Source organism: Aegilops tauschii, chromosome 2 (assembly GCF_002575655.3).
Source record: "Aegilops tauschii subsp. strangulata cultivar AL8/78 chromosome 2, Aet v6.0, whole genome shotgun sequence".
NCBI classification, from domain to species: Eukaryota; Viridiplantae; Streptophyta; class Magnoliopsida; order Poales; family Poaceae; genus Aegilops; species Aegilops tauschii.
In genome coordinates, this window is record NC_053036.3 from 160,020,988 (window position 1) to 160,035,826 (window position 14,839).

The 14,839-nt window shown below is 46.6% G+C and overlaps 1 protein-coding gene across 1 annotated transcript; it reads left to right on the forward strand.

The window, feature by feature from the left end:
- Positions 1-4,305: 4,305 nt before the first annotated feature.
- LOC109765102 (CMP-sialic acid transporter 2) lies at positions 4,306-9,270 on the forward strand. The gene is made up of 15 exons (XM_020323885.4): positions 4,306-4,571; positions 4,898-4,961; positions 5,047-5,110; positions 5,197-5,308; positions 5,393-5,472; positions 5,561-5,636; positions 5,725-5,825; positions 6,570-6,641; positions 6,743-6,791; positions 6,888-6,929; positions 7,054-7,175; positions 7,270-7,329; positions 7,415-7,463; positions 8,697-8,791; positions 8,884-9,270. Exons 1-15 carry the CDS (start codon positions 4,545-4,547, stop codon positions 8,939-8,941), a joined length of 1,071 nt encoding a protein of 356 aa, XP_020179474.1. The 5' UTR covers positions 4,306-4,544; the 3' UTR covers positions 8,942-9,270.
- Positions 9,271-14,839: the final 5,569 nt, after the last annotated feature.

Here is a 14,839-nt window from a genome sequence, read left to right on the forward strand (position 1 = left end):
GTGGCCGGCCACATGGGGTATCCCCCCTTGGGGACCCTCTTGTTCCTTGGTTTCACTCCTAGGTCCTTGTGGAAGGACTTCATTCATGTGCATTTTGGGTTTTTTGTGAAACTACCCTACCCCCTTGGGATTTCCTATAAATAGAGGTGGAGGGGCAGCCCTCCACACTCATCCCTTCTCACATACAAGTGCCATGCATGATCTGGCTTCTCCCTCCCTCCCAGCGAAATAGTTTCATAGAGCCGAAAGGCTGTCTGGGTTCCGGTGGGAACTAGTTCTGGACGGCGAAGCCCTGCCGGATAGATGACACCGTATGTGTGCAAATCTGTAGAGAGATCGTAGTTTCGGTCTTAGTTCGTGAGTGCCTCCCGAAGGGCTGTCCGTGTGACCGTCCGAGTTTCGAAGGTCCTCCCGAAGGGCTGTCTGAGTGACCGTTCGAGTTTCGAAGGTCCTCCCGAAGGGCTGTCCGCGACACCGTCCGGGGGGCTGTTCGACCGCCTCCCGGAGGGCTGTCTGAGGAGCAGATGAGGGTATACATCCTCGCGGTTGGGAGGTTGTAAATCCTAGCTGCGGGGATCTGCACCGCCGATCGTCATCGACTCTACTTCCCGCTACGTTACGAGTCGGTAACGAAAAAGATCAAACCATGTATGCAGTCTCCATAGTGGTCCTGGGCTGGTGCGTAGGTCGGAAAATTTTTGTTTTCTGCTGCGTTCCCCTTCATCACAGTCATCAATAGCCCCCTGAAATGCTTGCATGTACTGAGTAGGGCGAGGGTTTCCGCCCTCCTTCTCATGAAGAAACTGAATTTCATTTAGGTCACCTATTAAGATCCAGGGAAGGCTATTGTTTTGGTGAAATTGCCTCATGCGGCTCCACGTCAAGTGTTTCTTTTGCCCATTTGAACTCTCCATACATTCCAGTTAAGCGCCATGACACATTGTTACCTTCCTCAATTTGCACATCAATAAACATCACATCAAGCTCTAGTTTCTGAACTTTAACATTGTTATTCTAGAACAGAATCAGTCCTCCTTCCCTTCCATCACTTGGACACACAAATTTCTGGTCCATCTTCAACTTTCTCCGTAAACCCTCAGCCAGATAGCTATCGAGGTGAGTCTCTGACAAAAACATCACATCGGGGAGGTATCTCTGCTGGACATCCAGCAAAGCTCGAACTGCCGGGGCATTCCCAAGTCCCCGGCAATTCCATGCTATGATTTTCATTGCATCCGGACATCCTCCTCACTGGAGGACGCCGATATCTTTTGAGTTTGTGTACTACCAGAATTATCTATTGCACCACCATCTTCTCCCCTGAGTTTCTTCCTGTTCATATTTTTTTGAGGAGTGTTGGCATTGTTCTATTGATTCTCCACCCCCATCTCTCCTTCGATACGATCTACCAGATTGTCCACAACCAATCGGTTTGCCCCTACTGGCCTCTCCATAGGGAGTAGAGCGAGTGAAGATCTCGTCTCCATGCTCCCGGTCTGCGATTCCGAGGCCGGTCGCTTCCCTAGAAGAGCCTGTTCTGTTGAGCCCGATCCCATTTCTTCATGGACCTGATTTGCATCAGTCATCTCATTAGCTATGACCTCATTCTCCTTGTGTTGAGCGGATCCCCTATTAAAGAGTGCATTGTGGTGCCAGCTCGTCGTCATATTAATATTAGTATTGTCACCAGGGGTAGAGGTAGGCTCACCCTCCCCCGACCACGCCCAAAGCCATTCCCATTACTGCTAGAGCCACCTCTTCCTCTTCCCGGATTCCTTCCAGAACCACATCCTCTTCCACGGCCTCTACCACCATCAGCCAATAAGAAATCTCCCCATTCAAGCTTGGTCACGTCGTGTTCCCCAGTTCCACACTCTTGGTACCAATGGCCCATCATACCGCAATGTCCACAGAAGATGGGTAGTTTTTCATACTGGACCTGGTAATAGTCTGTAACCTCCTTCTTTGTGATCCCTACAAACCGGATCAGTTTCTTTGTAACATCAAGCTCCACTCTGACTCGGACAAATTCGCCTGCAAAACCTGCTGGTAGGGTAGTCTGGATATCCAGGTTTTCCCCATCTTCCTGCACATCCCTCTTATTGCAGCCGGTATGAGATAATTATCCGGTAGCTTCATGATTCTTGCCCAAACCGTTATCTTATCAAGAACAATGGATGTTGGTTTCGTAAACCCATCGTATTCTGCAATCAGGAGGCCGTGATCACGAAAGAGCCATGGCCCCATGTTCATTACCGTATTCCAATCACCCAAACAGCCAAATTGCACCGTGAACAGATTGTCTTCAATCCTGTGCCATCGTGGTTCCTTTGCTGGATTCCATGCGGATCTCATATCGGCATAGAGAGCAGAGGGACTAAACCCCTTATCTATGTGGACCTTCCCAATGGCTAGCCACTTCACCACCACCTGTTCCTCCTGAAACTCCTCCTCCCACACGAAGTGATCCTCTTCATCTTCCTGCAGATCCAGACGTTTCAGAAGATCCTCGATTGGTTCCTTCCTAGGGCGTGATCCGCCCCCTCTTCCTGAGATGCCATCTCGAGGTCACCTCGAGAAACCCTAACCCCACGTGGGAGAACAAACCCGCCGCACGTGCGAGAACCCCAGACAGAGCCGAGCCCTGACTAGAGACGTTCACCAAGGAGGGGATTGAGGATCGTTGGACGGAGATAGTTAACTCTCGGCGCTGCCGCCGCCAGAGGAACCCAAAACCCTAACGTAGAGGAACCCAAAAAATGGACTTCTTTGATTCAAAGGAGTATTATAAGTTTTATAAAGGATTTGATTCATTAGGAAAAACATCCTACTTAGGGTGTTTGATTTGCATGATTAAAGTCTTTAGAATTCGCGTCCTAAGCATTCCTTTTGGAGAGAAAAATCGACCCATCCAAATTTCTTGCTATAAGAGCAACTCTAGCGGAGTTGCCATATGGAGTCGCCATATGGGTTTGGACTGTATTAGTTAGGAACTAGACTGCATATATTTAGTTGTCACAATGTGTCACACTACATATATTTTGTGACTTTGCATTGTCATTAAGCGTCATTTTAAAATATGCAATGTCTCTATTCGGCACTGCTACTACTACCTAGACTAGTCGTCCTCCTCTTCCTCATCTGATAGACTAGTCGTCGTCCTCTTCCTCATCTGAATTTAGGTCTTGAGGTAGGTGTAGGGGTCAGAGCAATGACCGCCAGCTGTCCTACCTCATTGTCGATTCAAGGGAGCCGCATCACGACCACAGTTGAGTCCTTGGGCTCCGACCCTGGCTCCTATACGTCGAGTGGGGTGGCGTCGATGGGGACAACCTCGTTCACGGGGACAATGGCGCCCGAGGCGCTAGATCCACTGCGGTCGCCGCCACGGTGGCCTCCATCTCCGTCGCACCCGCCTCCACGCGAGGAGGATGTGCCAGTTCCGTGGGTAGCGCGCCGCAAGGAGAATTTGCCCCGCGGTTGCATGTCGTCTTTTTTTAACCGTGAATGACCGTAGGAGAGTTTCCTACAGTCTTTGTATTAAAGGAGTTAGTACAGTCTGGTCAGCCAAGTTACATTGGGGGGGCTGAGTTTTTACATTGTGAGGGGGTGGCAGGGGTAAAATGATTGTGATCCTAGCTAGAGGGCACCACGAGAGAGAGAGAGGATCTACCGCAAACTAAGTAAAAAGGATGAAATGAACACCCCAAGTCATGCCTTGGTTCTGTGCCTCAAAAGGTCAAGGTCCTCTTTGCACGTCGTCTTAGCCAATTGGTTGCACTTGCGACAACATTGTCTTTGAGAGAGTGGAGGAGACGGGAAGGGATGAGGCGAGAAGAGGGGAGAGGCGGCTAGGGCCTTGGTGATGGGGACACGTCGATGCCGCATGGCAGCCATCCGAAATGGCCACGTCATTAATGAACATATGGTTAGCGGGCACGTCGCCCCACTCGTCCATAGTTAATTGGAAACGCGGAGGTGTGTTAAGCCCTCTTGATGGTAATTCTAGTTGTTTCACAATCAACAAGATTCAAGAGTACATGACATCTCAAACCATTGTTTTCCTATTGTAGTATTTTACAAATCCTGAGAATCGAAGAGGCTGTGTCGTCTGGGTGTCGCCGGTGGTGGTACAAGAAATTTTACTAAATTTGAAGAAGCTAAAAATGCACCACTTCTGAAAAAAAATGCCAATTAAATATTTTTAGATGATTAAAGAGACATTTGCAAACCAGGAAGTAGCACGTGAGAGGTGATACCCAGACCCACTCGTCAGAGGCCAAAGGAAAAGCTAGCACCAAATCCCTCTCTCCGCTCTCTTTCTGTTTCTCTTCTTCCTCGCCGCCGTGATTCTTTCCTCACTCCCCACCCCAGCCCGCTCCGCGCTTGCTCACTACTGATCTCACGGGGAGGGCCCGGCGGCCAATCTCCGCCTCCAGTATCGTCGAGCCTCGCGCCTACTCCTCCCCCTCCCCCTCCCGAGCCGGCAACCGCGGCAGCAGGAGCGGCGAGAGGAGGGCAAGGCGAAGGCCCAAGAGGACGCAATGGAGTACAGAAGAGTGAAGGATCAGGTGAGCTTAAACCCGCAACCCTAGGGAAGAATGCCGCTCCTCGCGCTGGCCCGCCGTCGACGGCGCCTTTAGGTCAGAATAGATCGCTGCCGCGGCGGATTTCGTTTCCCCTTTTCCTTTTGTTTGTTCTGTCTCCCGCCGTAGGGTTCCAAGATTCTTAGTACATGCTGATTCGCCATTGGTAACCCCCGGGGCTGAGCTAAATTTCGAGCTCTGGCAATGTCTTCCCTCCCTTGTTCGTTTGAGGTTCCTTGCTGTATGGTGAACCTGTACTTTATCAATTGTCTTGTGTGCTGACAACCTGTCTTATCCTGCATAATCTAAAGGAGAGTTATGACGCCGTATCTCAGAAGGACATAGAAAGCCCTGATGGGAGGTCTCTTTCTAGCAGTAAGCTCTTGGTTCATTGTTGAAATTTATCTTTTGGACTATAATCAGTAACATCACATCTTTAATGCATGTGCTATATATACAGCTGCAGCAACTTCCCCCCTTGGCACCGCAGCAGGTTCGAAGGGCAAGAATAGTTGGAAGCAAAAGTAAGACTGTTTGCAACCTTTGTGCCGTATCACATAGTTTCTGAAAAATCAGAATGTTTACCGGCAAGTGTCGATTGTTGTTGCAGGTCTATTGTAACAATTGCATTGACATTACTAACAAGTTCCCAGGCAATACTCATTGTGTGGTCAAAAAGAGCTGGAAAGTATGAATATAGTGTCACAACAGCAAACTTTTCGGTGAGAGTTTTAAGTTTTCTCTTGGTGATAGTAGGGTCAGGAGCTTCCCCTTTTGTTCTCTTGAATTTATTCATCTATGTCTAGGTGGAAGCTTTAAAATGTCTATTATCACTTCTAGCCCTGTACAGAACATGGAACAGTCAAGGTGTTACAGAAGATAATAGGTGACCATTCTACCATAATCTACCGATTAAATTCCGAATCTCTATTTCCTTTTCCCTGTTCTCTACTGACATTTTTTTATATTTTCAGGTTAAGTACATCATTTGATGAAGTTAGTGTTTATCCTATCCCTGCCGTACTTTACATGGTAAAGAATCTATTGCAGGTATGCCCACTTGTCAAGTTCTCTTGTCATAAAATAACTTCATGTCTGCAACAATAAAAGTTTGAACCATGTTTCCTCTTCCTGCCAGTATTACATCTTCGCCTATGTGGACGCACCAGCTTACCAGATCCTGAAGAACCTGAATATTATCAGCACTGGTGTCTTGTACCGTATCATTCTAAAGAAAAAGTAAGATCGACTAGCTTAATGTGGCTTTGGAAGTTGGGAACAGAGGGAACTAGTAATATGTGCTCTTTTTACTACTTTGCTGACATCTTTATTTTTTGTATTTCTTTTTTTCTTTCTTTCAAACCTTGTAATATAATGTTGGATACTATACCTTTGCTGCAATGAGAGCATGGTTAATAATATAGCCAACTGCTGGCTATAAGCCATTGCCATGTCATCTATAGCCCATCTTATAGCCAATATGTACAATAGTTGATTAGAAGAGTATACTACTTTTTTATTATATGGCCCACCTTTCACTCTCACAAAGTGCCTATGAGCACGTGCGGGCTCTTCACCAAGAGCCCGCTTACCTTCTCTCTCCTCTTTTCTCTCCTCCAACTAAGTAAGAATATACTAGTTTATTTCTTATAGCCAACTGACTCGGCTCTATTGTACTTGCTCTGATGTAGCAGCATTCAACTCCTCACCAAGTATTCATCATTCTGCACGACCATACAAACATGTGACATCGTGACCTGTAGCCATTTTTGAATAATTCACTAGCCTGAGCTTGTCATCATAATCTATGTGGTATTCTTTAAGTGCCACAAATGTTTTGTTCCTCTTCATTCTTTCCAGAACTGTTCATAGCACTCTTCTTCCCTAACACAGCATTGGCAGCAACACCTGTTTTCAATTGTTAATCTAGCATGGTGATTGTTGAACTATGTTGCACCACTGAACGATTTGTGTTCTTTCCAGATTAAGTGAAATTCAATGGGCTGCATTTATTCTCTTATGTGCTGGCTGCACTACGGCTCAGCTAAACCCCTCGTAAGCAAAATAAGTTTGGATTCTTTTTCCCCTTCTTGGTATTCTTTCCTTGTTTCTCTAATCAATATGTTCAGCTAAGAGAAATAATATGCCCCTTTCAGATCAGACCATGTTCTTCAAACCCCAATTCAAGGTTGGATGATGGCCATTGTAAGCATATAAGAGAGAAAAATTGTTCAGTCTAGTCACTTGGACATGTTATATGAAGTGATTTTACCCAACTTGCTGACTGTCTTTCTGTTTCAGGTGATGGCTCTTCTAAGTGGTTTTGCTGGGGTATACACAGAAGTATGTGACTTTGTGCAATTGCTCCTCTTTGCTTATGTATCTTGCTTTAGAAATAATCATTTTGATTCGACTGTCAAGGGAATTTCTGAAGGGTGTAAGATACATTCATTTTTGAACAATGCAGGCTATAATAAAAAAACGCCCTTCGAGAAACATCAATGTGCAGAATTTTTGGCTGTACATTTTTGGAATGCTCTTCAACTTAGTTGCCATTTGTGTTCAGGACTTTGATGCTGTCATGAACAAGTTAGTTGTGTTGTAAATTGCTTCATTTCTTGTCATAGTATTTTGTTACAGTGCATGATATTGCTTATTCTAACCTGACTGCCATCTAATGTAGAGGCTTTTTTCATGGCTACTCATTTATTACACTTCTGATGATTCTTAACCATGCACTCAGGTACTACAGCTAGATCTCTGATCTGATTTAATATTTGATCATTTGGGATGAACTTACCTTGTAATATTTTTGGTTTTCTTTGCAGTGGCATTGCTGTATCAATGGTGATGAAGTATGCTGACAATATTGTCAAGGTACAAATTCTTAACTTCTACAATGGTTTCATGGTTTATAACAATCTTTGCTACAAAATTGCACATTCTAATAGCTGTAGCTTATTCCATCACCTCACGTTGCCCCTACCGAGTCAGCAGTTACCGTTTGAGTGTCAGTTTTTAATTAAAATCTTGAATAAACAACAACAACAACAACAAAGCCTTTAGTCCCAAACAAGTTGGGGTAGGCTAGAGGTGAAACCCATAAGATCTCGCAACCAACTCATAGCTCTGGCACACGGATAGCAAGCTTCCACGCACCCCTGTCCATAGCTAGTTCTTTGGTGATACTCCAATCCTTCAGGTCTCTCTTAACAGACTCCTCCCATGTCAAATTCGGTCTACCCCGACCTCTCTTGACATTCTCCGCTTGAATGTTTTCCTAAAATCTTTCCCCCGTCATGTTGGTTTTAAACTTCTTTTTCAAAGAAAGATGTGCTTGGCATACTCGTTGCATTGCATCATATTCATGCATTGCTAGTTCAACTTAAGTTTGGATGGTTGTCTCATTGAATTATGCCAAGTGGAGAACTTTCTGCATCTTTCTATTATCAATTTTCGTGCCTTGATGGACTACAAAAGTCAGTCGTGGATTTAAGTAATGATGAATTGTTTAAGGCAGTTTATAGTACCTTTTCAACCATGTGGCTGTTTTACTTTACGTGCATTGCTTAAATTTGGATTACCTCTTATAGCATGTACTTTGTCCATTCTTGAGTGCAGTGACATTATGTCAATACCTGCTTGATAGGGAATAAGTCACGGAAACATTATGTCCATACCTGCTCACGTTTTGCACAGTTTGTTATCTGGGAAAGTTTGGCATTCCATATTCTGTCATCTGGGGAAATATGTTACTACTCGTCAGTCCACATTCTGTTATCTGAGAAACTATTGTAATTGACAGACCATCTAAATCTCTTCTGAAGCAAGATTCGATTCATCCTTTCTGAAGCAAGAAAACGAGACTGTATCAGTCAGTTATCCTGCAATTTGGACAGTAGCTTAATGTGGTCTTTAAATATCAAACCTTGTGATTTTTAAGATGCCTTGTTTTTTTATTTGAGATTCTATGAATTACGATATGCTCTAGTAGTTATTGAGGCGGATCAAAAGATTCTTGATACCAGCCATTCACGCTATCTTTATAGTGTTTACACTTACGCACTCTATTTTGATTGCCTAACCATGTGTCTCTGCATACACATACAGGTGTATTCAACGTCAGTCGCAATGCTTCTGACAGCAATTGTATCCGTCTTCTTGTTTGGCTTCAATCTATCCCTTGCATTCTTCCTCGGATCTACGTAAGTGGTGATGCTACTGCAGCAACAAGATATCTCGACTGGAGCCTTATATCCCATGATTGGCCTAACAAGCGCTCTGATAAAAATTTCAGGGTCGTTTCTATCTCGGTGTATCTGCATTCTGTCGGGAAGCCACAGCAGCAGAAATGAGTTCCGCACCCATCTTCTTTCCAGGATTGGCAGCGAAGGTCTTGATGCCGGAACGGGTTGCCCAGTGACGTATTCAGCTTCACCGCCCGCTTAAACTGCTTCTGTGGTTGCATCCCTGGTTCAGTTTTGCTTGTTGACCAGGGTGGATGACGCCAGGTTCTTGTCTAGGTAGGTCAGCGAGAATGTGAGATGCTGGCTATTTTCTTCATGCCGTCCTTTTGACCACTTTAACCATACTCGGAGTAATTATCATTGTAGGCACTGAGAACTTGCCCAGATGTCCATACCCGTATTAAGATCTGAAATGTACTGTGTCAGCAAAAACGCTATCACGAACTGTTTGCCGTGTCTTACTCTTGGCATGAAATTACCATAGCCAACTTTATAGCTTTTGCTGTAGAAAGAGAAATCTGAACATCGTCTGCAGACTATCATGGATCACGAGGCGTGCGCTCGGCGAGCGTAGCAGCTGTGTGTTCTGGAGCGTAGGAGCAGCGGCACACAACATGGAAGCCTACGCGATGAGAGGTAGTAGGAATCAATGCATTCGATGGCCACCGTGAGGTGAGCCCAAGCATTAGCAAGACCCGTGCCGTGCGTCGTAACCGTTGGCTCGCACTGTGGGTGATCAAGCCCTAGCCCGAGACAGAGTGCGCGGCCATGCCGGCAACAGTAGCCGAGCCTGCTACCTGCCGGGCAGATACTACGCTCGAATGAAGTACTCATCCCAGACGACGTCTCTCAGTCACAGGATGATGATGGTGATGATGCACAGTACGGTAACTTTGCTGCTCAATTATTCAGAGGCCATTCTGTCGCCTTCCCTTCAGAAAGTAAAATAATACTAGAGTGGAATGGAGCAACGTAGTAGTACTACAGGACTGTGCTGGCCCTGTGCTCCACTGCAGTCTGCAGTGCATGTGTACTTCATGCTTTGTGTACGCTTACGGGGCTCCCGTACAGCTCCACCGCACATTCACCAACATTTCGAGCCCAAAGTTACGGCAAATTTGACAATTTTGATTTCGGGACAAAATCAAATTACAGAATGAACTGTCCGTGAAACTATTTCACACGGCTTACCTTTTTGTGCGGCGCCCGACACGCAGGCGCCACACACTACGGTGCAACGCCTAGCTTTGGGACGTTGCACCTCAGTCCACCGTGGCAGCCCCTGGGCCCGCACCCATCAGTGCAGCGCCTTCGAGCTAGGCGTCACACAGGTAATGTGCAACGCCTAGCGCTCGGGCGCTGCACTATCCAGCGGCGGCCCTCTCCTCCCCCACCCACCCCATTGCACCACCAGAAACACGCGGCGGCGTCCCTCTCCTCTCCCCCTCTCAATCCCCTGTCCCAAATCCTTCAGATCTGACGATTTGGTCATGGATTCCTTCACCAATCCATCCTAGAAGGTACTCTGCTCCGATCCCCTTCTTTCTATCCATATAATTTATGCTATTTTGAAGATTTTGGGGAACCCTTGTTTGATTTGATTAGATTAGAATGTTGCATGTATTAGATACCTAATTTTGCAACCCTAGTTTAGTTGATTTTATTGAAAAGATATGGTTTGGATACATAGGTTGACATGTTATTTTATATGGAAAAGATATTTGTATTTAATCTTGCATGAAGTAGGCCTAGTTTTGTTTATTTGTGTTGAATTATATTCGTATTGACAAGAATGCTTTGAATTTTGCATATAGTAGGCATACTTTAGTTTATTTGCATTCAAAAGATAATCGTGTTGACAAGAAAGCTTTGTTTGAAATTGTTAGGATGGTTTGGCTTCTCGATGATCACTGGGACCATCAACACTGGTCGTACGCTATGTCGGTGGAGCAGCGGGTAATAATGAAAGTGGCCGGTGTTATGAATTTCGTGTTTATTTCAAACACAAATGACCCACATGTAATTTTATGATTTGTTTGTTTGTAGGAGCTTGCACCTCTGAAGCTTCGGTCTCACGGGGTCAACCTTGGGGGGATGCGCTATGATGAGCGATACACACCGTATGTAAGGGAGACATGACTTCTCCCTTTCATTCAGTTGGTCAGCCGGTCGACACCACCCAACAATGCTGCAGCAATCACTGCGCTTATTGATCGTTGGAGGCTGGAGACACACAGTTTCCATCTTCGGACCGGGGAGATGACCGTGACGCTCCAGGATATTGCTATGATCACCGGTCTTCCTATCGAGGGGAATCCTCTATGTATGAACACCGATTCTGATGGGTGGCGCGCGCAGATGCATGCCCTTATCGGTATGGTTCCTCCGGAGCCTCGGGAACCAGAAGCAGAAGACAAGAAGAAGGAAAGAGTCGCAGCCGGTGCTCCTTTCACGTGGATTACATGGCACTTTGGTACTTGCCCTGAGGAAGCTAATGAGGATGAGGTCAAGACATATGCTCGTGTCTACATGTGGTACGTGATATCCAGGACTATGTTTGCTGATGGTACAGGCAAGAATGCTCCATGGATGTGGGCTGAAGGCGTTGACCGTCTTCGATAGCAAATGGAGTTGGGGTTCGGCGACACTGGCTTACTTGTATAGACAGGTATGAAGTTGTTTCTTTTTCACTTCATTGCTACATTATCAATGTGATCTTCCTGTTAATTCAACCATGTTCTCTTTTATGTGCAGTTGGACGAAGCCTGTTGTAGGCCATCGGGAGGTATTGGTGGTTGTATGCTCGCACTTTCCATATGGAGCTGGGAGCGTTTGCCGGTTGGACGACCGAAGACCGTGAAGTACGAGGATTGGGACGACAAAGACGACCCACTACGGCTCCCCACTTGGGCCTACAAGTGGGATGTGTTAAATGAGACGACGGATGATCCCTCTGTCATGTACAAGTTGTACAAGAGCGAGCTGGACACGATCACGGCTGAGCAGGTGACTCGACATTGCATAAGTGATTATCATGCTTCTATCGTAACTCGAAATCAATTTTGCATTCTATGCTATTTTGCAGGTGGAATGGGAGCCGTATGGAAGAGGGGAGAGTTTTGGTAACCCTATAGAGTTCAGGCTGAATCCGATGTGCACTAGGGATAGGGATCTCTGGCATATGCGGTGCCCACTCATATGCAACTGGGCGGTTGAGCTTCACCTGCCACATAGGGTGTACCGCTAGTTTGGCTTGTTCCAGCCACACCCGCCGGAGTGGGAGGACACGGACAAGTTGCTACATGCGTAAGATATAATTAACCTTGAGCACTTAGCAGCTTCTCGGAGGTTTCGATGGTGCTAGTATTCTGTTTCTAACTTGCAGGTTGGATAGGAAAGAGCAGCGAAAGATCAAGGATTGGGCCAAGCATCACAAGAAGTATGTTGTACATTTCGCGCTTAGTGTGGAGCAAGCTAAGGCTGGAAAACGAGCCCAGCTTCGTGAGCACTGCCCGACCGCGTTCAACAACTATCTCACATGGTTTCTTGCAAGTACCCGTGTGGAGGTATGCAAGCCGGCGTATGCTGAGGAGATTTTGGAAGATCCACGAGTACAACGCATTAGTCAGGAAAGGCAACTCAGTCCCTTCAGCTCCAATGATGAACTTTGTGGTATTTGCCCTTTTTCATTTCCATTCGCACTATTCACATCTTCGCTTGCCTAACACGTTAATGCCGTTTCTGTTCATAGCGTGCCCAGATCAAGAAAGCAGCTGATGAGACCGAGACTAAACAACCCCGGTTGGGAAAAGCGATGAGGAAGGTGCACTTCGAGCATTCATTAAGGTTCACATCTCCTTCAAACTAGCACTTAACATGTGTTGCTATGTTCGATGTCTCATTCACTTGTACATGTTGCAGCGCCAGGGCCAAAGGTTAAGGCGACTATCAAACCTTTTCGGTTGTCGTGACCCCGAGTATGTATCACCAGAACGGTCTAGGTCGGTGACACCATCAGATCCCACTTCTGGCCATGCTGATCCTTTGGAGGATGAGTATGTGGGTGTGGTCACCCAAGAGGTATGGCATGAGCATATATTCAATTGTTGATGCATTGCTAACTATATCCTCACACACGGTCTTTCCATATCTTTTGTTTTTGTAATAGGTTGCTGATGATATGACCTTGGGGACCTACCAAGTTCGGTCTGCATACGAGTTAAAGCCTAGGAAAGGAATCAATAAATACACACCTGAAGACTTCACCCAAAGAGGCAAAAGGACAGTCGGCACCTCGCGGATGGCAGCTTTGGATGACTATGTGGATGACGATGTGGATGACGTGGAGGAACCGGAGCCGGAGCGGGTTGCTCTTCCTAGGAAGGCGAAGAAGATAGTCAGCAGGAGGGGGGCAGGAGCCAAAAAGCGCTCAAGGAACTAGTCGTCGTCCTCTATTTGTAATGTTGAACTTGGAGTGGTGGTAGCTCTTAGTAATGTTGAACTTGTTATGTGGTTGAACTTGGAGTGGTGGTAGCTCTATGTTGAACTTGAAGTGATATGTCTTAGTAATGTTGAACTTGTTGTGATGGTCACTCTAGGAAATGTTGTCTTTGTTGAACTTAAAGATCATTACTGTTTATTCTGTGATGCAATTATCTGTGCCTGAAAATGACCCAGTTTGAGGGACAAAAAACACTAAGTGTTGGTGTGGCGCCTAGCAGGGAGGCGCCACATTGCACAGTGCAGCGCCTAGCATGCAGGCGTTGCACTTTACAGCTTGGCGCCTCTCGGCTAGGCGCCACACCAACACTTAGCGAATTTTTGGCCCCAAACTGGAGGCAAACTTTATGTTGCTCTCTGGATAGCTCTTCCCATGCGTGCAACGCCTACGAGCTAGGCGTCACACGTAGCAGTGCAGCGCCTAGCTTGGAGGCGTTGCACGCCTGGGAAGAGCTATCCAAAGAGCAACAGAAAGTTTGCAAGTTACAGGGTGGTGCAACGCCTAGCCTGGAGGCGCCACACCGAGCAATGCAGCGCCTAGTAGGCGTTGCACTGTATAGTGTGGCGCCTCCAGGCTAGGCGTTGCACCACCCTGTAACTTGCAAAGGTTCTGGTGCTATCTGGATAGCTCTTCCCAGGCATGCAACACCTCCGAGCTAGGCGTCACACGTAGCAGTGCAGCGCCTAGCTCGGAGGCGTTGCACGCCTGGGAAGAGCTATCTAGAGAGCAACAAAAACTTTGCAAGTTACAGGGTGGTGCCCGCTTCGCGGCAGCCACCATGGCCCCATCCGTCCATGTCGCCTCTAAGACGCTTTGTCTTATGTCTACCCAGTTTAACAACCTTCAACTCCGGATCCGGCCATAGTTGAACTCCATGGTACTCCGGCCATTGTGATTGGTCAAAGTATGGGTGAAAGCGGGGAGCCCATGTTTTCTTGACCGTCATGATTGAGAACTCCGACTCCCTCACGGTGAGGGGGTGATTGATGTCCACATTCCTAACGCGACCGGCAGTATACAAGTGTGAGCATGGGAGATTAAGCAACAATGGCCTCCCGCAAGAGCAATGACAACGTGTTAACGACACCTTGAAAGCCCGACCTCCATGTTGGCGGCCATCATTTGTGGTTCCTCCTGGCTCTTTCACTTCGTACTTCCACTCTTCGTTGTCATATAGTATAGCTTTTTCTGAGTCCGCCTTCCGTGATTGAAATTCCAACCATTCATCAACCTTGGGTGGGAACTTGTACTTGTACTTGCGCTTGTTCTCACCCGCTATCTGTGCATCCATTTCCATCGAGTACTTTAGAAAGTATGCATTCATCTTGTCAAATGTGTATTGAACTATTGCCGTCACAGGTAATCCACGTGCACCTTTGAGCACCATATTGAAGCATTGGGCCATATTGCTTGTCATTTGACCGTATCTCCGGCCATCTTCATCAAAAGCACGTGCCCACTTGTTCCGGTATTCAATGTGCCTATTGAGAAAGTCTTGACCCCTG

Bases quoted from the DNA above. Each gene is read 5' to 3' on its own strand.
- LOC109765102 (XM_020323885.4), top strand. From the start codon at position 4,545: ATGGAGTACAGAAGAGTGAAGGATCAG. The intron at 5,637-5,724 runs GTATGCCCACTT...TCTTCCTGCCAG, and splicing joins TGGTAAAGAATCTATTGCAG to TATTACATCTTCGCCTATGT. The intron at 7,176-7,269 runs GTTAGTTGTGTT...CATCTAATGTAG, and splicing joins TTTGATGCTGTCATGAACAA to AGGCTTTTTTCATGGCTACT.